The sequence below is a fragment of the Vipera ursinii genome, assembly GCF_947247035.1.
Source record: "Vipera ursinii genome assembly, chromosome: 4".
Taxonomy (NCBI): Eukaryota; Metazoa; Chordata; class Lepidosauria; order Squamata; family Viperidae; genus Vipera; species Vipera ursinii.
The window spans coordinates 4,688,563-4,711,403 of NC_139514.1; the positions used below are offsets into that span (position 1 = coordinate 4,688,563).

The 22,841-nt window shown below is 48.7% G+C and overlaps 3 protein-coding genes across 4 annotated transcripts in view; 1 reads left to right on the forward strand and 2 right to left on the reverse strand.

The window, feature by feature from the left end:
- The window catches only part of RSF1 (remodeling and spacing factor 1), a 77,753-nt gene extending 73,491 nt beyond the window's left edge, over positions 1-4,262 (reverse strand). Inside the window, exon 1 of the mRNA XM_083362094.1 lies at positions 4,019-4,262. Coding sequence (XP_083218220.1) covers positions 4,019-4,241 — 223 coding nt within the window. The 5' untranslated portion in view covers positions 4,242-4,262. The remainder of the gene's footprint in view (positions 1-4,018) is intronic.
- A 492-nt stretch (positions 4,263-4,754) lies between these two features.
- On the forward strand, positions 4,755-15,738 carry AAMDC (adipogenesis associated Mth938 domain containing). 2 transcript variants are annotated; one of them, XM_083362206.1, is made up of 4 exons: positions 4,755-4,870; positions 6,518-6,663; positions 10,878-10,973; positions 13,675-15,738. In XM_083362206.1, exons 2-4 carry the CDS (start codon positions 6,532-6,534, stop codon positions 13,813-13,815), a joined length of 369 nt encoding a protein of 122 aa, XP_083218332.1. In that variant the 5' UTR covers positions 4,755-4,870; positions 6,518-6,531; the 3' UTR covers positions 13,816-15,738. The 2 variants fall into 2 exon arrangements, with proteins under 2 accessions (XP_083218332.1, XP_083218333.1); XM_083362207.1 differs by having other exon boundaries at positions 4,854-5,043.
- Positions 15,550-22,841, reverse strand: part of INTS4 (integrator complex subunit 4) — a 34,650-nt gene continuing 27,358 nt past the window's right edge. The window contains exons 16-19 of the mRNA XM_083362528.1: positions 22,339-22,498; positions 20,681-20,824; positions 19,479-19,599; positions 15,550-15,975 (exon numbers count right to left, since the gene is read on the reverse strand). Coding sequence (XP_083218654.1) covers positions 15,782-15,975; positions 19,479-19,599; positions 20,681-20,824; positions 22,339-22,498 — 619 coding nt within the window. The 3' untranslated portion in view covers positions 15,550-15,781. The remainder of the gene's footprint in view (positions 15,976-19,478; positions 19,600-20,680; positions 20,825-22,338; positions 22,499-22,841) is intronic.

The following is a 22,841-nucleotide window of genomic DNA, read 5'->3' on the forward strand; positions in this document are numbered from 1 at the left end:
GGTGGCCTGCCAAAAAAGTGGAGCCATGAATGCCCCTAGACCAGACATGTCAAACACAAGGCCCGGGGGCCGGATCCGGCCCGTGAAGTGGTTTCATGTGGCCCGCGAAGCCATCCTGGAAACAGTGAGGGAACGGCCCCCAATGCCTTGGCCCTGGCCCAGAGACCCTCCTCCTGCCAGAGACCCTCAGATCTGTCCCACTCCTGCCCAGGCCCCCCCATTAGGCACCCTTGATGGGAACGATGGAGAGCTGGCCACGCCCACCCAGTAGGCCATATGCACTCTAGCCACGCCCACCCAGTAGGTCACGCCCACCCAGGCCACACCTACCCCTTGAGGGCAACCGCAATGCTGATGCGGCCCTCAATGAAATTGAGTTTGACACCCCTGCCCTAGACCCAACGATGAGCAACTCATGATCTCAAGGGGCCACATGAGAAAGTGGGACTATTGTGGTCAGCCGAACCAACACGGCTGTGAAGATGGGCAGGCAGTCGCCTACAAAATAAAAGCAATGCAGTTTGTACTGCGTGCACGGACTGAGTGCCCTTATTTAAATTGGATTTCTAGTTTCCGACTGACCTCAGGTGGGTCAGACAAGGAAGTAGCCCAGAGGATGTAAAACAGCCAGTTCTGTGCTAGACCATGTCCAGTTTCAAGCAACTTTTAAGAAACGACAAGGAAAGAGCACAGAGTCCCCTGATAGCATATAAATTTAATATATCAATCAATCAATCAATCAACCATTCCACCAAAAGCTCTTTAGTCCCCATCCTTTTTTTTAAACCAATCCTTAGTAGAGGAATGCAATGAATGGAAAAGCTCATGAAAAATGTAAAACAAATCTATAGATTTGCCAGAACAGGCCAAACAGAGATAAAAGCAGTCCAAAATTGGAATTAGACAAGGAGCAACTGAAATTCAGATGCCTCTTTTCTTTAGCGAGGCACACAAAAAGGACACACAAAGAAACTTCCCACTGGGGGGAAAGAAAAAATGACGACACTCAAAAGCCAAAGAGAACGGGAGAAGAAAGAAGGCAGCCAAGTCTGGAGAGTATATATAGGTCAGGGATTCTTAACCTCGGCAGTTTTAAGAAGTGTGGACTTCAACTCCCAGAATCCCCTAGCCAGTGTACTGGCTGGGAGATCCTGGGTGTTGAAGTCCACATTTTTTAAAAGTACCGAGGTTGAGAAACATTAAACGTAGAGTAACAGAGTTGGAAAGGGACCTTGGAGGTCTTCTAGTCCAACCCCCTGCTGGAGCAGGAGATTCTATACCAGGGGTCTTCGAACGTGGCCCTTTTATGACTTGTGGACTTCAACTCCCAGAATTCCTCAGCCAGGCATGCCTGGCTGAGGAATTCTGGGAGTTGAAGTCCACAAGTCATAAAAGGGCCACGTTCGAAGACCCCTGCTCTATACTATTTCAGAGAAATGGCTGTCCAATCTTTTCTTAAAAACCTCCAGGCCCCTGTGATAAAAGCCAATTAGGGAAGAGTTGGGAGGAAAGAGTGCTACAGATCAGGGGTGTCTGCGGGGTGCTATTAAAAAAAAAGGCCAGAGGGCAGTCACAATCACGGAGTCGAATCTCCTCCTTCTTTTTATGAAAACGTCACATATGAACAACAGGAGCATCGACTAACCCTTTGTGTGCAGCCACTTGACTTCTCAGACGGTAGCTTGCAAACCATCCCTGATGCTGCAGACGGAACAGTTCCTCCAAAGTAGGGGGGGTCTTCGAACTCGGCCCTTTTATGAGTCGTGGACTTCGACTCCCAGAATTCCTCAGCTAGGCACGCTGGCTGAGGCATTCTGGGAGTCGAAGTCCACGAGTCATAAAAGGGCCGAGTTCGAAGACCCCTGCTCCAAAGGGAAACTCAGGGACAAACAGCACGAAAGGAAGAATAGCCAGGGCACGGATGAGGACTAATCCATTCTTTTGACATCCTGGCTTTGAAAGATAAAAAGAATCCCAATCTTTTCAAAGAGTCCGTCTTCCCTCGACTTGGTTAAAGTGCTGGCCTAGAAACCGGGAGACTTGAGGTTTACATCTCCTTTGGCCATGAAAGCTGGCTGGGTGACTTTGGACCAGCCCTTCTCTTTCAGTCCAACCTACCTCACAGGGCTGTTAGTGTGGGGAAAATAGGCAGGTCAGGTAGGTATATTCATTGCCCTGAGCTGTACATATGTACATAACCCCGGAGACATTGGAACATAGCATTCCAATGTCTCAGGGGCTGCCCCAAGGAAGAGGGAGTCAAGCTATTCTCCAAAGCGCCTGAAGGCAGGACAAGAAGCAACGGATGGAAACTGATCAAGGAGAGAAGCAACCTGGAACTAAGGAGAAACTTCCTGACAGTTAGAACAACTAACCAGTGGAACAACCTGCCTCCAGAAGTGGTGAATGCTCCAACACTGGAAGTTTTTAAGAGATTCGACAGCCCATTTGTCTGAAGTGGTATAGGGTTTCCAGCCTGAGCAGGGGGTTGGACTAGATGACCTCCAAGGTCCCTTCCACCACCATCATCATCATCACTATTGTTATATACATGTGTGGATGTCTGTCTATAGACATACATACAGAAGTCCTCAACTTACAAGAGTTCCTTTAGTGACCGATGGAAGTTACAACAGCACTGGAATAAGTCACTTACGATTGTTTTTCACACTTATGACCGTTGCAGCATCGCCATGGTCACCTGGTCAAAATTCAGGTGCTTGGCAACTGCTTCATATTTATGATGGTCGCAGTGTTCCAGGGTCAGGTGATCCCCTTTTGCGACCTTCTGACAAGCAAAGTCAATGGGGGAAGCCAGATTCACTTCACAACCCTGTTGCTAACTTAAGAACTGCAACGATTCACTTAACAACTCTGGCAAGAAAGGTCGCAAAATGGGGCAAAACTCACTGAACAAATGTTTCACTTAGCAATATAAATTTTGGGCTCAATTGTGGTCATAGGTTGAAGACTACCTGCATTCATTGCCCTGAGTTGTACATATACACGTGTGTGTGTGTGTGTGTGTGCGCGCACACGCGCGCGCACGCATCCATCCATCCGCTTGGGGACGGGATGATGGGCATGTAGTGGAACATGGGTACAAGACTCCTCTTTCTTCTGACCAGCAAGTGCTCCCTGCTTTGGGGAATCCGATCTTCCTGGTACACTGGCATCTCTCTGCTGTATTATTACATTATATTATATACTGCTCAAAAAAATAAAGGGAACACAAGATAAGACATCCTACTATTAAATACAGTACATTGTGTTGTTTAAGTGTTCCCTTTATTTTTTGAGCAGTATATTATACATTATCTATCTAATCTACACAACATATACATGTATATACACATACATACATAAATGTATATGCATACATGTGTATGTACATGTAAATACATATGTATACACGTATACACACACGATAAAAATGTAACGCAATAATAATAACACTTCTAAGAATACAGCAGAGAGATGCCAGAGTACCAGGAATTCCCCAATGCAAAGAGCACTGGCTGGTCAGAGGAAAGAGGAACCTTGTACCCATGTTCCACTACGTGCCCATCATCCCCTTCTCTCCGCCCCCCCCCCGCCCCCAACCTGATCAGACCCTATTTATCTGAAGGCGGCCGGGGCAAGGGGGGGGAGCAGGAGGGACCTCCCCCCCCCCGTCTGGCTGCTCCTTGCAGCCCGGGAATCCTTCAGGGGCCGACCCGGGTCGGCGTCTCGTGCGAACGCAGTGTCCGCGGGAAGCCCGGCCGGGGCGGCCCGATCCAAGCAAGGCTGCGAGGCGAAGACCCCGAGGGAGCAGGACAAAAGAGCCAGACGCCCCCCGAGGCCGAGAGAAAGGAGGAGGCTCGTCCCGGCAAGGCGAGAGGCAGGCCCGGCCGGGTTAGGGGAAGCGGCGGCGGCGGCGGCGCGGAGAAAAGCGACGCGGCTCGGAAGGCCTGCTCGCGCTCCCAGGAGCCGCTCGGGCCCGCGGCTGAGGGAGGCGGCCGGGCCGGGCCGGGCTTACCCTGCTCGCCGGGCTCCTGCGGCGGCTGCAAGACGCGCTCCAGCTCCGGGAAGGGCAGCTCGGGCAGGTCGAGGAGAGCGCCGTACCTCTCCAGGAAGGAGCAGACGACGGCGAAGTTGGGCCAAGAGCCCGGGCAGGGCGAGCCCTCCGACGACGGCGGGGCGGCGGGGAAAGGCGGGGAAGGGGGAGCCGCCGCCGCCGCCGCCGCCACCGCAGCCGCCATCTTGGAACCTGAGAGGATGGATGGATGGAGGAGGAGGAGGAGGAGGAGAGGCGGCTCCGGCGGGCGCGCGGAGGAGGAAGGCAGGGGGCGCTGTGACGGGAAGAGGCCTGCCTCCCCCCTCTACCGGCGGCATTCTCCCGTCAGACCCCGCGAGAGGAGGCGAGGCGAGGCGCCGCGGAGGGGCGGGAGCGCCGGGAAAGAGCGGCCGGCAGAGCTGGCCCCGCTCTCTCGTTGGTTATCCCCCTCGGGCTGATTGACACAGGAACCGAAACGACGCTTGCGTTGGGGAGGCGAGAGGAGGGGTGGGGGAAAGAAGTGGAAAGGGGCGGGGAGAGAACGCCGCCTGAGCCAATCTCGCCGGCGGCGACGGAGAAGGGGGGGCCCAATCATAATAGAAGGCTCGAGGGAAGGCGGCCGTCGAGACTCCGCCCGCCCCCCCAAAAAAGTGGGCGTGGTACTAACTGGCTTGCGCGCGCGCGGAGGGTGGCGGTGGTGGTGGTGGCGGCAATGTTGTGGAGAGGTTTGTTAGTGGGCGCGGCCCGTGTTTGTCACATCGCCTTTGGCCAATGAGGGGCGCGAGGGGGCGTTTCCTCCCGGACAGGAAAGCGACAGGTCCGCGGCCTGGACAGGTGAGCGGACTACAAAGCCCGTTACTTGCCGCGCCCAGGCTGTGGATGATGGGAACTGTAGTCTGGCGGATCTGGGGGAGGGGCGCCTTCTTGGGTGGGGGCTTGCCAGCTGCCTTTGGAGTACAAAATAGTCCTCGACTTACGGCCACCATCGAGCCCCAGAATTTCCGTTGGTAAGCGAGACTGTTGAGTACGTTTGCCCCGTTTTACGACCACGGTTGTCAGGTGAATCACTGCCCTTGCTAAATTAGTAAGATGGTTGTTAAGCGAGTCTGGCTCTCCCCCGTTGACTTTGCTGGTCAGAAAGTCACAAAAGGGGATCAAGCGATCCTGGAGACGCTGTAACCGTCATAAATACGAGTCAGTTGACCAGTGTCTTGAATTTGGATCACGTGACCCTGGGCTACGCTGCAACAGCCGTTAAGTGTGAAAAACGGACACAAGTCACTTTTCTCAGGGCCATTGTGACTAAGCAGTCACTAAACGAACTGTTGTAAGTCGAGGACGGCCTGTACAAACCACCTAGAGTCCCTCAGCTGAAATGGCTAGTGTGGAAATTTGACAAATAAATAAAATAAGACAAAATAACACTAAAACAGGCAGGTTGTAAAATATGGGAATAGAATAGAATAGAATAGAATAGAATAGAATAGAATAGAATAGAATAGAATAAGAAATAGAAATAGAAATAGAAATAGAAATAGAAATAGATTACAATTAGGAATAGAATAGAATAAACAATAAGAAAGGATATGACAGGACAACAGAGTTGGAATGGATTTTGGAGGTCATCTAGTCCAACCCCCTGCTCAGGCAGGTAACCCTGTACCATTTCAGACAAATGGTTCTCCAGTCTCTTCTTAAAAACTTCCAGTGTTGGAGCATTCACAGCTTCTGGAGGCAGGTTGTTCCCCTGGTTAATTGTCCTCACTGTCAGGAAGTTTCTCCTCAGTTCTAGGTTGCTTCTCTCCTTGATGAGTTTCCATCTGTTGCTTCTTCTGCCTTCAGGCGCTTTGGAGAATAGCTTGACTCCCTCTTCTTTGGGGCAGCCCCTGAGATACTGGAAGACTGCGATCATGTCCCCTCTGGTCCTTCTCTTCATTAAACGAGACATAACCAATTCCAGCAATATGTTTTAGCCCTGTGATCATCATTGTTGCTCTTCTATGTATTCTTTCTAGAGTCTCAAGATCTTTTTTTATATCGTGGGGATCAAAACTGGATGCCGCATTCCAAGTGTGGTCTGACCAAGACATTGTAAAGTGGTATCAACACTTCCCGTCATCTTGATTCTATCCCTCTGTCAATGCAGCCTAGAACTTAAAAGGCCTATCTCGGGTAGGCAACCTCGGCTCTTTTATGACTCATGGATTTCAACTCCCAGAATTCCTGAGTCAGCTATGCTGACTCAGGAATTCTGGGAGTTGAAGTCCATGAGTCGTAAAAGAGCCGAGGTTGCCTACCCTGCCCTATCTCCTTCTCTTTGATGGCTTATTTTAGGAGTCAGGAATTAAGGCAACTTTAGGACCTGTGGACTTCAACTCCACAGGTTGAAGTCCACAGTTCCTAAAGTTGCCATCGTTGCCCAGCCTTACCGCAAGGCCACTTCTCCACTTCCTTTTAACTCTTGTTCTCTTTCCCTTACAGACACCCACCAGGCTATGTCTTCCCCCGAAATTGCCTCCCTCTCATGGGGACGGATGAGCGTGAGAGGCTGCCCCACCACCTATAAAGACTGTAAAGTGTGGCCCGGAGGCAGCCGGACATGGGATTGGAGAGAAACGGGCACAGAGGTAGGTATCTTGGCCCATCCTGGGAGAATTCTTTTGGGGGTCTCCTCTGTCGTCATCATCAGGCAGTTTTATGCCCTGGAAAGAATCCCAGCTTTGTCCAGCCCAAAGGCAGGACAAGAAGCAACGGATGGAAACTCATCAAGGAGAGAAGCAACCTGGAACTAAGGAGAAACTTCCTGACAGTGAGAACAATTAACCAGTGGGACAACCTTCCTCCAGAAGCAGGTTTGGATTTGGTATTTGGGTATGTCTGGTTTAATGAAGAGAAGGACCAGAGGGGACATGATAGCAGTCTTCCAATATTTGAGGGGCTGCCACAAAGAAGAGGAGGGGGTCAAACTATTCTCCAAAGCGCCTGAAGACAAAACAAGAATTGTTGTTGTTAGTTGCGAAGTCGTGTCCGACCCATCGCGACCCTATGGACAACGTTCCTCTAGGCCAAGGGTCAGCAACCTGAAACAGTGAAAGAGCCACTCAGAACCGGTTCCCTCGCAAAAGGGAAAACTGGGAGCCGCAAAAAAATGTGTGCACGTGCGCATACATGCGTGCATGCGCAGAACAGGGTTTGACTGAAGAGCGGAGCCAATGCGAGATATGCACCTACCCTGCATATTTGAATTGATTGGTTGAACTTTTTTAGTCCCACTTTTTTTTTTGGACTGCACATGGCAGAGGACTGGGAGCCGCAGGAGATGGCTGAAAGAGCCGCATGCGGCTCCGGAGCCGCGGGTTGCAGACCTGTGCTCTAGGCTTTCCTGTCCTCTACCATCTTCTGGAGTCCATTTAAGCTCATGTCTTCTGCTTCAGTGACTCCATCCAGCCACCTCGTTCTCTGTCGTCTCCTTCTTCTCTCGCCCTCAACCTTTCCCAGCAAATTAGGCTCTTCTCCAGGGACTCCTTCCTTCTCATTAGGTGGCCAAAGTATTTGAGTTTTAGCTTCAGGATCTGGCCTTCTAAAGAGCAGTCAGGGTTGATCTCCTCTAGGACTGACCGGTTTGATCGCCTTGCAGTCCAAGGGACTCGCAGGAGTCTTCTCCAGCAAACAAGAATGGATGGAAAGTAATCAAGGAGAGAAACAAGCTGGAACTAAGGAGGAATTTCCTGACAGAACAATTAACCAGTGGAACTACCTGCCTCCAGAAGTTGTGGATGCTCTTAATACTGGAAGTTTTGAAAAAGAGATTGGACAGCCATTTGTCTGAAATGGTGTAGGGTTTCCTGCCTGAGCATGGGGTTGGACTAGATGACCCCCCCCCAAAGTCTCTTCCAACTTTATTATTATTAATGGGGAATTCCCTCAGGCCCTGGTGTCAAGCAAGCTAGAAAAATATGACCTCCCATCTTATTTGATTCCTGCACAAGCTTCCCAAACCTGGAGAAATGACCCCAAATAGAATAAAAATGTTTTTTTTTCCTTTGGGGTAAAGACACACAAACCTATTATCTGTGACAACTGAGACATTTAAACTGAGTCATAGATGGCCATGTCTACAGGCAGTGCTTGACTGACTTACCGCAGTTCGTTTAGTGACTGAAGTTATAATACCACCGAAAAAAGCGACTTACAACCATGCCTGCAATAGCCTCTGTAGGGTCACGTGATCAGACTTCAGATGTGTGGCAACTGGCATGTGTTTATGACGGTTGCAGTGTCTTGGATTATGTGAGGACTACCTACCTATACATTAAATTCTCTTTTTTCTTTCCCACAGAATTGTAATGGGTCACTGTAAAAAGTTTCTGGAGGTGGGAGGAAAAATGTTTTCCTTGCGCATTGCTCAGACACCGACTCTTTCTTAATCCATTGTCATTTCCCCACCCCCGCCCCACTTAGAAAAAAATAGATCCCTGCACGGTGATTTTTGGATTAAAAAAAACCCGAACAGAATGGAAGTCTAACCGCATCAAAAAAAAAAAATGACTTTCCACGCACCCCTCCTGGCACTTCATCAGAAGACTGGACTGGTTCTGTGGGATGATTGTAATGAACTTTTTTTTAATAATTGGTTTTTAATTCACCCACACCTTTGTAAATTTCATTTAGAGAAAAAATCTTTTTTTAAAAAAATACTATTTTTACGTTATTTTCTTTGTACACGTCCCGGAGTCCCTCTGTGAGGGAGAGGGCTGATTTCAAAGGTTGATAAAATGGAAATTAATAAATAAAAGCTTGTTAAAAATAGACATACGCACACACACACAGGCACCCCCCAGGCCTACTGGGAGCAGCTGCACACTGTCTAGGGAGCCGGAAGCCTGCAGTGGTTTATTATGCAAATTTGCATACAAATTACAATGAGAAGGCAGAAGGGAAACAGGCAAACAGGCTAAAAAAAAAGTCAGATCTGCCTCAACGAAGCTGTCATTTACCAGAAGAGGTTAATTCGATCAGCGGGAAGCTAGGCCCGAAAAACGCTTGAGGTTCTTCTCCTTCGTGGAATCAGATTCTACGAAAGGGTTGGGGAATAGCGTTAAGTAGCAAAAGCTGACTGGTCGGTGTGTGGGTGTGTGCCCCCAACAATCTGGGTCCTCATTTTACTGACCTCAGAAGAAGGGAAGGCTGAGTCAACCTTCAGCCGGTCATGATCGAACTGCTGGCAGTCGGCAGAGTTAGCCTGCAGTATTGCATTCTAACCACTGTGGCACCATGCCTCTTTCCTTCCCTCCCTCCATTTCTACCTTCCTTCCTTCCTTCCTTCCTTCCTTCCTTCCTTCCTTCCTTCCTTCCTTCCTTCCTTCCTTCCCTCCCTCCCTCCCTCCCTCCCCTCCCTCCCTTCCATTCCTTCCTTCCCTCCCTTCCTATCTTCCTTCCGTTCCTTCCCTCCCTCCCTTCCTTTCTTCCTTCCCTCCCTCCTCCCTTTCTTCCCTTTCCTTCTTTCCTTCCTTCGCAATAACATTGAAACTTACATACTTAAATATAAGGTTAAACTTATATACTGCTTCACAGAGCTTTATGGCCCTACAATGCTGCATTCTAACTATTCTAAGTATTGCGCCATCACGGCTCCTCCCTCCCTCCTTCCCAATACTAGACTTATATGCCGCTTCACAACCCTCTAAGCGGTTTACAGACTCAGCATATTTGCCCCCAACAATCTGGGTCCTCATTTTATCGACTTCGGAAGGAGGGAAGGCTGAGTCAACCTTGAGCCGGTCAGGATCGAACTCCAGACTGTCTCTTTTTTTCACTACTGTGGTAATTTCAAACGGTCACTAAACGAATGGTTGTAAGTCAAGGACTATCTGTATCATAAAAAAGGCTGCGGGAGCTTCCGTGCCTCTGCCACAGCAGAAGGAGCCATGAAGCTTAAGGCTGCTTCCTTGAACGGTGCCAATTCTCAACCTGCGCTCCCCCAACTCTAGTGAAATCGATACAGGTAGTCCTCATCTTACAACAGTTCATTTAATGTCCAAAGTTCCAATGGCGCTGAAAAAAGTGTCTTATGATCATTTTCCACACTTACAACTGCTGCAGCCTCCCCATGATCACGTGACTTACATTCGGATGCTTGACATATTTATGACAATTCCAGTGTCCCGGGTCACGTGATTCCCCACGGTCAGGTGATCAAAATTCAGAAGCTTGGCAACTGATTCATATTTATGACGGTTGGCAGTGTCCCGGGGTCACGTGATCCCCTTTTGCGACTTTCTGTCAAGCAAAGTCAATGGGGGGAGAGCCAGATTCACTCAACCACCGTTCCTAATTTAACAACTGCAGTCATTCCCTTAACAAATATGGAAGGAAAAGTCGTAAAATGGGGCAAGAGTCACTTCACAATTTTTTCACTTAGCAACATCGATTCTGGGCTCAATCGTGGTCGTACGGTCGAGGACAGTGGTAGAATTCAAATACTTGAACAACCAGTTCTCTTATTCAATGGCCTCCAAGGCCTAGAACGGACTTCCGGAAGTGGCATCCACGCACTTCCGGTAGGCGGTTCTAGGCCTCTAAGGCCTAGAATGGACTTCCGGAAGTGGCATCCACGCACTTCCAGTGGACTTCCGGAATGGACTTCCATGCACTTCCGGCAGGCCTAGCCTGGATTTCTGGAAGCCAGCCAGTTCTCCGAATGCAGCAAAAATTTAGCTACCGGTTCTGTCCAATTGGTGCGAGCCGGCTGAATCCCAGCACTCCTCGTGGACCATCCCGTATTAATTTGGTGCCATGGCAAAACCATCTCTCCTTAACTTCTCTTTTCCGCCCTACCCAGCACATCCCTGGAGTTCAGCCTGCCGATGTGAAAGAAGTTCTTGAAAAGGGTGTGAAAACATTAGTCATCGGTCGGGGCATGAGCGAGGCCTTGCAGGTAGGTTTTTCTCAGGTGAGCTGAGCCCTGAGCCGCCGGAAAGAGCAAGGATCGGGTTTCCTGCTAGGCGAGAATATTCTTCATTCATCAAAGGAGAGCAGAGCAACAAAGATGATTAGGGGAGTGGAGGCTAAAACATGAAGAACGGCTGAAGGAACTGGGCACGGCTAGTCTAGGGAAGTGAAGGACCAGGGGGAGACATGATAGCAGTCGCCCAATATCTTAGGGCAAGGGTCTTCAAACTTGGCCCTTTTATGACTTGTGGACTTCAACTCCCAGAATTCCTCAGCCAAGCACGCTGGCTGAGGAATTCTGGGAGTTGAAGTCCACAAGTCATAAAAGGGCCAAGTTTGAAGACCCCTGTCTTAGGGGCTGCCACAGAGAGGAGGAGGATCCACCTATTCTCCAAAGCACCTGAAGGCAGGACAAAGAATAATGGATGGAAACTGCTCAAAGAGAGAAGCAACCTGGAATTAAGGAGAAACTTCCTGACAGTGAGGACAATTAACCCGTGGAACAACCCTGCCTCCAGAAATTGTGGGTTGCACCATCACTGGAGGTTTTTAAGAGACTGGACATTCACCTGTCTTGAGATGTTATAGGTTCTAGAGGGGCTGGACTAGAAGACCTCCAAGGTCCCTTCCAGCTCTATTCTATTCTAACCTGGACACACAATGCTTCAATTATTACAGCCCAAGACCCGCACTGGCTTTGTTTAGCTGATGGCAGAACATAACAAGATCGCTTGTGGTGCCCTTGCAGACACACAAGCGGCTTGGAATACCTTCCGGGGCGTGGGGTTACGGCCGATCCCTTGGATGGAGTTTGGAGGAGATTATGGCCGCCAAATTCTTGGAAAAGAGCTCTGGTTAAGGACGGTCAGCCTTGAGAGCCCTGGGTGGTTGCAGGGTTTTCTGGGTGATCGGTTGGAGGGGATGGAGGGTGAGAAAGGCTGTGTCTCCATCACCTTTGTGGGAGCCTAACAGAGGCGTCTGACTGGTGTTGAGATGGCCTTGAGGTAGGAATTCAACTCAGTGACCGGTCTGTAAATATCAGGTTAGCATGAACAAGAAAGGAGCGGGTGAGGGGGGGGGAAATCAAGATTCCCCATCTCTTTTCTCTTCAGTATTGGGGGAGAAGGGAAGGGGAAAGGAAGAAGAGGGGAAGGAGGAAGGAAAGGAAAGGAAAAGGAGGGGAAGGAAAGGGGAGGGGAAGGGAAGGAAATGGATGAGAAGGAAGGGAAAGGAAAAGGAGGGGAAGGGAAGCAGGCATATACATAGAATGAAGGCTACTGTGCTTTAGATTGTAAGCTGCCCTGAGTCTTCGGAGAAGGGTGGGATATAAATGGGATTTAAAAAAAATAAGGATGGGAAGGAAGGGAAAGAAAAAGGGGGGGAAGGAAAGGGGAGGGGAAGGGAAAAGGAAGGAAAAGAATGGGAAGGGAAGGGAAGTAGAGGGAAAGGGAAGGGAAGGGAAAGGATGGGAAAGGAAAGGAAAGGAAAGGAAAGGAAAGGAAAGGAAAGGAAAAGAATGGGAACAGAAGGAAAGGGAAAGGGGTCCATTCGAACAACAGGCAGTCCTTGACTTACAATTTTAGTGACCGTCCAGCGTTACAACAGCACTGAAAAAACGTGACTTATAACAGTTTGTCACACTTAGAACATCTCTGTGGCCCCATGATCAAAATTCAGACGCTTGGCAACTGACTCGTATTTATGACGGTCGCAGTGTCCCAGGGTCACCTGATCCCCTTTTGCGACCTTCTGACAAGCAAAGTCCAGGGGGGAAGCCAGATTCAGTTCACCACCGTCTTACTAACTTAACTACTGCAGCGATTCGCTTAAGAACCATGGCAAGAAAGGTCGCAAAATGGAGCAAAGCTCACTTAACAACCATCTCACTCAGCAACAGAAATTGTGGGCTCCATTGTGGTCGTTACGTCGAGGACTGCCTGTACTGAAGATGTATTGTTGTAGGACATAATAACAATTTTGAAATTCCTGACACTTTACCTCAGGGGTCTTCAAACTCGGCCCTTTCATGACTTGCGGACTTCAACTCCCAAAATTCCTCAGCCAGGCATGCTGGCTGAGGAATTCTGGGAGTTGAAGTCCGCAAGTCATGAAGGGGCCATAGTTCCCCATGCTGGCTGAGGAATTCTGGGAGTTGAAGTCCGCAAGTCATGAAGGGGCCATAGTTCCTCCATACTGGCTCAGGAATTCTGGGAGTTGAAGTCCGCAAGTCATGAAGGGGCCATAGTTCCCCCATGCTAGCTGAGGAATTCTGGGAGTTGAAGTCCGCAAGTCATGAAGGGGCCATAGTTCCCCCATGCTGGCTGAGGAATTCTGGGAGTTGAAGTCCACGACTCATGAAGGGGCCAGTTTCCCCATGTTGGCTGAGGCATTCTGGGAGTTGAAGTCCGCAAGTCATGAAGGGGCCATAGTTCCCCCATGTTGGCTGAGGAATTCTGGGAGTTGAAGTCTGCAAGGGTCAGGTTTGAAGACCCCTGCTTTACCTGATCCCCTAGGGTTATTTTTATGTCCTTACACCCTGTTGCACCAGCACTCTTTCTTTTTAATCAATGGTTAACGTGTTTGAGGTTCTGATATAGATGTAAAAGTGGGTTAATGCTATTTTAATAAAGAAAATTGCTCCACCGATGCCACAGATTTTCACTGTTTTCCCTCTCCCCCCCCCCCAGGTCCCGCCAGCCACAGTGGAGTATCTGAAGAAGCATGGAATTGATGTGATGGTCTTGCAAACAGAGCAGGCTGTGAAAGAATATAATATTTTGGCTTCCCAGGGAGTCAGAGTGGGTGGAGTCTTCCATTCTACCTGTTAGAGCAGGGGTCCTCAACCTTGGCAACTTTAAGACTTGTGGACTTCAACTCCCAGAATTCCTCAGCTAGCAAAGCTGGCTGAGGAATTCTGGGAGTTGAAGTCCACAAGTCTTAAAGTTGCCAAGGTTGGAGACCTCTGTGTTAGAGGGCTGACGTCAAAACCCCTCTCTCTTGTCTTCTACCTGGTTCCTTTGGGGAAATTAAAAGGAACATTTTCTGCGTATGTGTGCTGTGCCAACATCTGAACACTTTCCACCCAGGAATAAAACCATTTGCAAAAATAACAAAGGCCGCAGCCATTTTTATCGGCTTGTGTTCAAGTGCATAAAGGAAAACTAGAGGGAAGGTGACAGCCTTGCCAGGTAGCCCAGATGGAGGGAAAACACAGCCAGACAAGCTAATTCTACATTATTGTAAAATTACATAAAGAAACAACTTGCCTCCAGAATTTGTGAATGCTCTAACACTGGTCATTTTTAAGAAGAGAATTGCACAACCATTTGACCAAAATGGTATAGGGTTTCCTGCCTGAGCAGAGGGTTGGACTAGATGACCTCCAAAGTCCCTTCCAACTTTGTAATTCTATTCTGTTCTGTTCTGTTCTGTTCTAGTCTAGTCTTTCCTGTTCTGTTATTCTATTCTATTCTCCTATTCCAGGGCTTTTCAACCTTTTCACCCATTGTACCACTTTTAGGATATGGCAACATCCGAGTACCCCCAGTCGCCTAGCAAGGTGTCAAAAACCTGATGACCCAAAAACAAAAAAAGGAAAAAAGTGATGAAGTACAGGTAGTCCTTGACTTACAACAGTTCGCTTAGTGACTGTTCGAAGTTACAATGGCAGTGAAAATGTGCCCCCCAAGCCACAGCCAAGCAAGACACCTGCCTGCCCGCCTGGCGGTGCTCTTCCTCCTGTGCGAGGTTTTCATTGTTGTGAGCTTTTCTGTTGAGGATTGGCAGCAGGGGTGGGGTGGGGGGTGTTTGGTTTTTATCCCCCCCCCTCTGCTGGGTGGTTACAGCAGGTTTTGGTCACTTCACGTGACCCTGGGACACTGACCGTCATAAATATGAATCGGTTGCCAAGCATCTGAATGTAAATCACAAGACCCTGGAGATGCTGCAACATTCCACCTGATCGGTGCTTCTTCTGGGCTCAGCAGAAGCGCCAGGATTAGTGCAGAGCTCCAGCTGGATTCTGGCGCTGATCCTGGTGCTTCTGCTGAGCCCTGACAGCCCTGCAGCTCCAGCCGTGTCTCGCTCTGGCTTGTGCGGTGCTGCCACGGTGCTGCCACTGGTTCAGCTCATTCCCCTCCCCCGCTACCACTTCTCTAGGATGGTCGCGTACCACCTGCCAGGTGCCCATGTACCACAGGTGGTACCGGTACCACTGGTTGAAAAGCCCTGTCCTATTCTATTCTATTCTATTCTATTCTATTCTATTCTATTCTATTCCATTCCATTCCATTCCATTCCATTCTATTCTTCTACATTAACAAAATCTTGCAAATCGGAAAGTATAAGTAAAAAGTTGCTAAAAGAAACACTGCCCAGCCTCCTAAAAGTCTGAAAAAGGCCGAAGCAGAGTGACCGAGATCAGATTTTTCCCAACCTATCACCCCTCTAGATGTGTTGGAAGCGCTCAACTGCAAACCTCTTGGCTGGGCAAGCTATACCACACCATTCTGCATTTTTAAGGAGGTTGCTGGGTGACGGAATAAATGACCGTAGCCTATATATCTATATATATATATATCTATATTCTCTGAGTAGCAACTTCTTTTACCGTTTTCCAGTCACAGGCTCTTCCGTAAGCAGAGAAGAGAGCAGAGTTTTTAAAAAAGGAGGCCAACGGGTACCGTCTCCCACCATAGGTCCACTCCGATGGTCTTTATGGAAGTCCCGTCAACTTCCAAAACAGATTTAAATCCCCCCCCCAAAAAAGGAAAATTGATTTTGCAACTACAGCTTTCACCGTCTAGCAGGCTTGGGCATAATATAAACTTTGACTGGTTTGCCGAACAGGAGAGTCCCTTCGATGCTGCCCTCAGATGCGGGGAGAAGATCCGGGGCATCTCCCCAGGTTGGGCGCGAGAGGTCCACGGAGGCCTTGGTTCTGTCCGAACTGTAGGCCAGGAGAAGACGGAGTTCAACTTGACAAGGTTCTGGAGCAAAGGGGGTGGGGGATAGAAGGAAAAGGTCTCAAATCTGCCAGGTTTCAAAAAGCATCTAACACACAGGTAGTCCTCAACGTTAACAACCGTTCGTTTAGTGACCGGCCAAAGTTACGGCACTTGTAAAAAGTGATTCTGTCAATGCTGCTAACATCGGATGTTTTTCCTTTGACAACATGTGGAGAGGATTTTTCTTCTTGTGTTTTACTCTTAGAATTAGAGTTAGAATTAGATGATACTGGGGGGGGACGGGGGCGGGGGCAAGAGGAGGAATGTGCACGGGAGTTTAGCTAGACATAACAATGCTGAACCTAGTGTGAGAACCAAGGTTATTGAAATAAAGGATAAAGAATTGGAGAGCTGGAGGGGAAGGCTGCACTTCAAACTAATTGGAGGATGTGATTTATGACTGTTAATTGGAGGAGGGAATTGTGCTTTGATACTATGTGCTCAGGGGAGGGAAACTCAAGATTTTGGCTTCGATGCTAGGCTACTCCAATAAAGATTCTTTAAGGTAAACAACACCTCGAAGTTCTTTAATGAGTTCCATCTGTCGGAGGCATGACAGATTTATGACCATTTATGACACTTTTTTCACATTGCAGCATCCCCGGGGTCACGTGATCAAAATTCAGAGGCTTGGCAACTGGCATGTCTTTGTGACAGGTCACAGAGTCCCGGGGTCACGTGATCCCCCTCTGGCCACCTTCTGACAAGCAAAGTCGACGGGGGAAGCCAGATTCCCTTAACGGCTGTGTTACTAACGTTAGCAGCTGCAGCGATTCTTGTTGTCAAGAAAGGTTGTAAAAGGGAGACAGAATTCACTTAATTGACTTGTTTAGCAACTGAAATTTTTGGGCTCAATTGTGGTCGTAACTCGAGGACTACCTGTACACAACAAAGGACATCAAAACTCCCAAAATTCTATTCCTTGCACGGCTTCATACCCACAATGGCTGTTTGCCACGTCCCACGGTAACGTGACTTTATTTTATGACATTTTTTTGCTGCAAACCAACACACGCTTTTTGTTTTTCAGCAAAAAATGGCCCATGGCAAGCAATGGGTTCGTTTTACGACGGCAGCGTTTATTTTGCCACTGTGCTGGTTGCTTTCCCACGGTGGAGTCCACTTAACAACTCCTGCGGGAAAAACGGTCATAAAAACGGATCCAAACACTTGGCGGCCTTTTTCTACCATCGATGACTTAAGGCAGACTCACGTACAGTCCTAAAATGAGGATTACCTATAAAGTCACTAACAAGCGAGGCATTTTTTCCCCAACAAATAATTGAACGTAGCTTAATTAATTTTTCGTGCGTTTGTTTTAACAAGCACGTGCCATTTGTTCTGCCCAAAGCTCTTAATAAGGAACTCGCGGAGTATCAAATATATTAACGACTTTCTCCAGCCCTTCACGTCTGAAACTTTCCTGAAGTTCGGTGTGTGCAATATATCCCCTGCATTTGGGAATATTCCATTTTACTGCTGCACTGTCTGGGACCACCTACCCCTGAAAGATATCCCATAATTTGCAATGGAGGCAAATATTTGTAGCTCAGGTGTAGGACGAACGTGATGGTTTGTTCTCCGAGCTTGTGGGTTGGTTTCCGAACATTTCGTTACCAGGTTAGGTAACATCTTCAGCAGAGTTTACGCGATGTCAGTGTCCGTGTCCTTATAAGGGCTTCAGGTGTGGGTGTGTCAAGTGAGGGTCTTGTGATGGCTCAGGTGTGAGTCAACAGTGAGAATCCTGTGATGGGTCTGGTAATGGGGAGGTTACATCCAGTGGTGGGATTCAGCTGATTCGCACCGGCTCAGTAAAACCAGTAGCTAATTTTTTTATTGACTTCGGCAAACCGGCTGAAGGCCTAGATCTTTTTCGCAAGGCCCAGAATGGACCACAGGAAGTGCGTGGACACCACTTCCGGAACTCCATTCTGAGTCGCTAAGGCCTCCTAGGCCCAGAAGAACCCACCAGAAGTGCGTGGATGCCACTTCCGGAGGTCCCAGAACAGACTTCCGGAAGCAGCGTCCACGCAGAGAACCAGTTGTTCAGGTATATGAATCCCACCAGTGGTTACATCAGGTCAGAATCATTGGGAGGTGTACTGCTGGTGGGAGTGGGGCCTTGTGCGGGATGGTTGCGGGTCGGTGCTGTCTCTGGTTGGCTGTGACGTTGATTTGGAGTCCGAGGGGTTCCTAGGCTGGTTGTAGGTCAGTGTGTCTGTTGATGGAATTACTTGTGGAGCGCCAGGCTTCGATGAACTCCCAGGTGTGGCGGGTGGGAGCACGGCCGATGGTTTTTGTGTTGCTCCGGATTACTTACGGGAGCACCTGCTGCCAGTGTCAACTTCCCTTTGTCCTGTGCGCTCCCACAGAGAGGGCCTCCTCAGGGTGCCGTCGGTCAGGGAGTGCTGGCTGGCGGCCCCCAGGGGGAGAGCATTCTCTGTGGGCGCGCCTGCCCTATGCCTGTTGAGCTCCGGATGGCTCCCGACCTTCGCTCTTTCCACCGTGACCTGAAAACCTGGTCGTTTGAACAGGCTGGCCTGGACTAAGGGTTTGGGGTTTATTTTTAACTATTTATTGCTAGGGCTAAATTAATTTAATTTTACTTTTAACTTTTGTATGCTGTATTTTAATTGCCCTGTACACCGCCCTGAGTCCTTCGGGAGAAGGGCGGTATAGAAATTCAATAAATAATAATAATAATAAACTGGTGCTGTTCGGTGTCGGTGTGGGTAGAGATTAAGGACGTTCGGAAACCAACCCAGAAGCTCGAGGAACGAATCTTTCACCTTCGTATCCCATAGTGGGCCAGTCCCCCTCTCTCTCTGTCTTACCCACCTCGCAGGATTGTTGCTGTTGGGGGTAAAATAGGAGGAGGAAGGGGTGTTGGATTATGTTCGGCACCTTGAGTTACTTGCAAAAAATAATAAAGGCGGGATGCAAACACATACATACCTAAATAATTCTTTTGAACCTTGAGAATCACCCAGATGAAATCTACATTGCATGTCTATGGAGGTTCTCCGTCATCCAGGTCACGGCTCTCCCCAAGGTGCTTTTTCCAGAGGCAAGTAGACTTTTTCTTTTGAAAAACGTTTCGCTTCTCATCCAAGAAGCTTCTTCAGCTCTGCCTGGATGGATTTATACTCCTTGCAGGCAGCTGGAATGGATTTATATTGCTTGCAGGCAGCTGGTCATTTGCATCCCGTTGGAGAGTCGTTGAGGCACTTGGGCACAGATAAACCTCCAAGTGGCCTCAATGACGACTCTCTAAAAGGATGCAAATGACCAGCGGTCCGTAAGGAGTATAAATCCTTCCCTTCCCCACCATCCAGTCAGAGCAGAAGAAGCTTCTTGGATGAGAAGCGAAACGTCTTCAAAAGAAAAAAAGAAAATCCACTTGCCTCCTGGGAAAAAAACACCTTTGGGTCTACATTACACATTGCAAAAAAAAAAAAATGCACTGAAGCCACGTTTCACCCTACCTGTCCACGCAGTATGCGAAAGGTAAACTTGAGTAATTAATCGGTGTCTTCCTGGACCAGGATTTCTAAAATCTGCCGGTTTCGGATGGATCACCTGGGACTGACCATCAGGATACATGATCTAGAAGAAAAGAGAGACCCAAAGTGATTGGATTGTCTCTTCCCAACCCTGGAATCCTCAATGGTGCGTCTCCTGCTTGTCCCACATCACACGGACATTTTGGGAGGGGGGGGCTCAATCAAGAAGACGGTCATGCTATTGTGACACCGCATTTATAGAGCACCCTCTCCTTAAAAAAAGAAAAAGAAACAGCCCATGGAAGCTCACGATAGGTAGTCCTTGCGGGCTGGGGAATCCTGGGAATTAGAAGTCCACACATCTTCAAGAGTGTTGATCCCCTCTGAGAGGAGGTTTCGAAGTATTTCCAGCAGGATTACCAGATTCCGTAACAGCTTTGTTCCCTAAGCCAGCCGTCTGCTAAACTGACAAGATTCGTTTTTCTCACCACGTACATGTACATATTCAAACTAGACTGTGTTGTTTCGCTGTGCCATAGAATGTAATGTGGGTATATGCAAATTTTGGGGGGGTCATATTTATATAGTGTATATTGGAGTTGGTGACTCTTTGAGAACTGTATGCAACGAAATTTCATTTTAATGTATGCCGATTAGTGAACATTTAAAGTGTCAATAAAGTTATTCCATTCCGTTCCATTCCCATTCCTATATATTTATTCTATTCTGCTCTGTTCTGTTCTATTAATTCTGTTCTGTTCTGTTCCATTCCATTCCTATATATTCTATTCTGTTCTATTCTATTCCCATCCCATATTCTATTCTGTTCTGTACTGTTCTATTTATTCTGTTCTGTTCTAATTCTATTCTATTCTGTTCTGTTCCATTCCATTCCCATCCCATATATTCTATTCTATTCTGTTCTGTAGTTATATTTTGTTCTGTTCTATTTATTCTGTTCTGTTCTAATTCTATACTATTCTGTTCTGTTCTGTTCTGTTCCATTCCATTCCCATCCTCATATATTCTATTCTATTCTGTTCTGTTCCATTCCATTCTGAGATTGAGAAACCCCGAGATGCCGAATAGCACTTGGCCAACTGAGAACTGGAGACAAACTGGTGGAACACTGAATCCTTGTTCTAACCCAACATGGTGGCCTTCACATGGCTCAATTCAGTTACCTGGACTTTCACTGTGTTTTGAGGATCTTGCACGTGTTCCAGAGTGGCATCCACATCCAATGCAACCACTAATCCTGACGTAAAGCGAAGGGGATTGTCCGATTCTCCTGTGGGCTCAATAATGGTGGCGGCTGCTCGGTGCATCTGAGGGAAGGAACGGGGTAAATTAGCTGACATTTCTTGTGACAAAACAACTCTTCGCAATTCGCTTTTTCAGTCCTGATATGACCTAGTCCTCAACTTGCAGCCATTCATTTAGCGACCGCTCAGAGTTGCAATGGCACTGAAAAAGGTGACTCGTGTCCATTTTTCACAATGGCGACTCTTGCACCATCCCCATGGCGTGATATTAAGCCCATGGGGTCACGAAGAGTCAGGCACAATTTAATGACTGAACAACAACAGGAAAGCAGAATTGGAAGGGACCTTGGAGGTCTTCTAGTCCAACCCCCTGCTCAAGCAGAAGGTCCTATACAGGTAGTCCTTGACTTACGACCACAATGGAGCCCAAAAGGCTGTTGGGGACTGAACAGGAACCATTTGCCTTTCAGTTTGAGATGCAGACAATATAGACTCATCCCCAACAGCCCGTGTGCCTGTCTTCAACCGTGGAGGGACCCAAGGCAGAAAACGCCCTGCAGCCAAGAAGGCTCCACCCCCATTTGCACCAGTCAGGTGACCCTGAGGACACAGGTAAAACCTCCAAGTGGCCTCAACGACCCTCTAAAACAGGGGTCGGCAACCTGAAAAAGGAAACGAGCCACTGGGAACCGGTTCCATCACACATAAAAAAAAGTGGGAGCCGCGTGCGTGCGTCCATGCACGCGCAAAAAACGCTTTGTGCATGCGCAAAACGGGTTTTTCTTGCGCATGCGCGGATGCGCGCAGTTGCCATTTTTTTATGTGTGATGGAACCGGTTCCCGGTTGCGCGACGGCGACGGCCCGTTTGCAGAGCTACCGCCTTCGGCAGCCTGCAAACGTGCCGCAACAGCTTCCCCAAAGAGCGGTGGCGCTGCCCGTTCGCGCGGAGGTGCACGCGCACCTCTCCAAAGGTTTGGGGAGGTGCGTGCGCACCTCCGCTCGTTCGGAGAGGTGCACGCGCACCTCCGCTCGTTCGGAGAGGTGCACGCGCACCTCTCAGAATGGGCAGCGGCGCCGCTTGTTGGGAAAGCTGCTGCGGCCCGTTTGCAGAACTGCCGCTTTCAGCAGCTTGCAAACGTGCCGCGGCAGCTTTCCCAAAGAGCAGCGCCGCTGCCCATTCGCGCGGAGGTGCGTGTGCACCTCTCCAAACGGGCGGTGCCACTCTCCATTTGGAGAGGTGAGCGCGCACCACTGCCCGTTCGAAGAGGTGCGCGCGCACCGGGCGGCTGGGAGCCGCAGGAGACGGCTCAAAGAGCCACATGCGGCTCCGGAGCCGCAGGTTGCCAACCCGTGCTCTAAAAGAAGGCAAATGACCGGCTGTCTGCAAGAAACATAAATCCTTCCATCCTTCACCATCCACTCAGACCTGAAAAAGCTTCTTGGAGGAGAAGCGAAACGTCTTCAAAGAAAAAAAACCAAGAAAGTCCAGTTGCCTCCTGAAAAAAAGGCACCTTTGGGACAACCATGATCTGGATAACTGAGAAGCTCGGCAGATGAACGAACGAACGAATCTCACCTTCTCTGGCAATGGAAGATGAAGGAAATTACTCTGTCGCAAGGTCACCCGGAGGATCTTGACCACTTCTGAAGGCTTGGAAGTGACCAATCTAGGCATCAGGTCGAGAAGCTTATCCACAAAGCTGCCTTGCATGTGGGGGAGCTCGGAAATGAAACACCTGCGAAAAGGTAAGAGAAGAGAGACAAATGACGGCAAATACAGTTGCAAGAAAAAGTATGTGAACCCTTTGGGATTACGTGGAGTTTTGCATGAATTGGCCATAAAATGCGCTCTAAACATCCTGTAAGTCACAACAATAGAAAAACACAGTCTGCTTAAAATAATACTACACAAACATTAGCTGTTGTCATGTTTTAATTGAACATAACATGTAAACATTCACAGTGCAGGGTGGAAAAAGTATGTGAACCCCTAGCCTAATGACTTCTCCAAGAGCTAATTGGAGCCAGGAATGAGCCAACCTTGACTCCAACCAGTGTGATGATATTGGATGTGTTGCT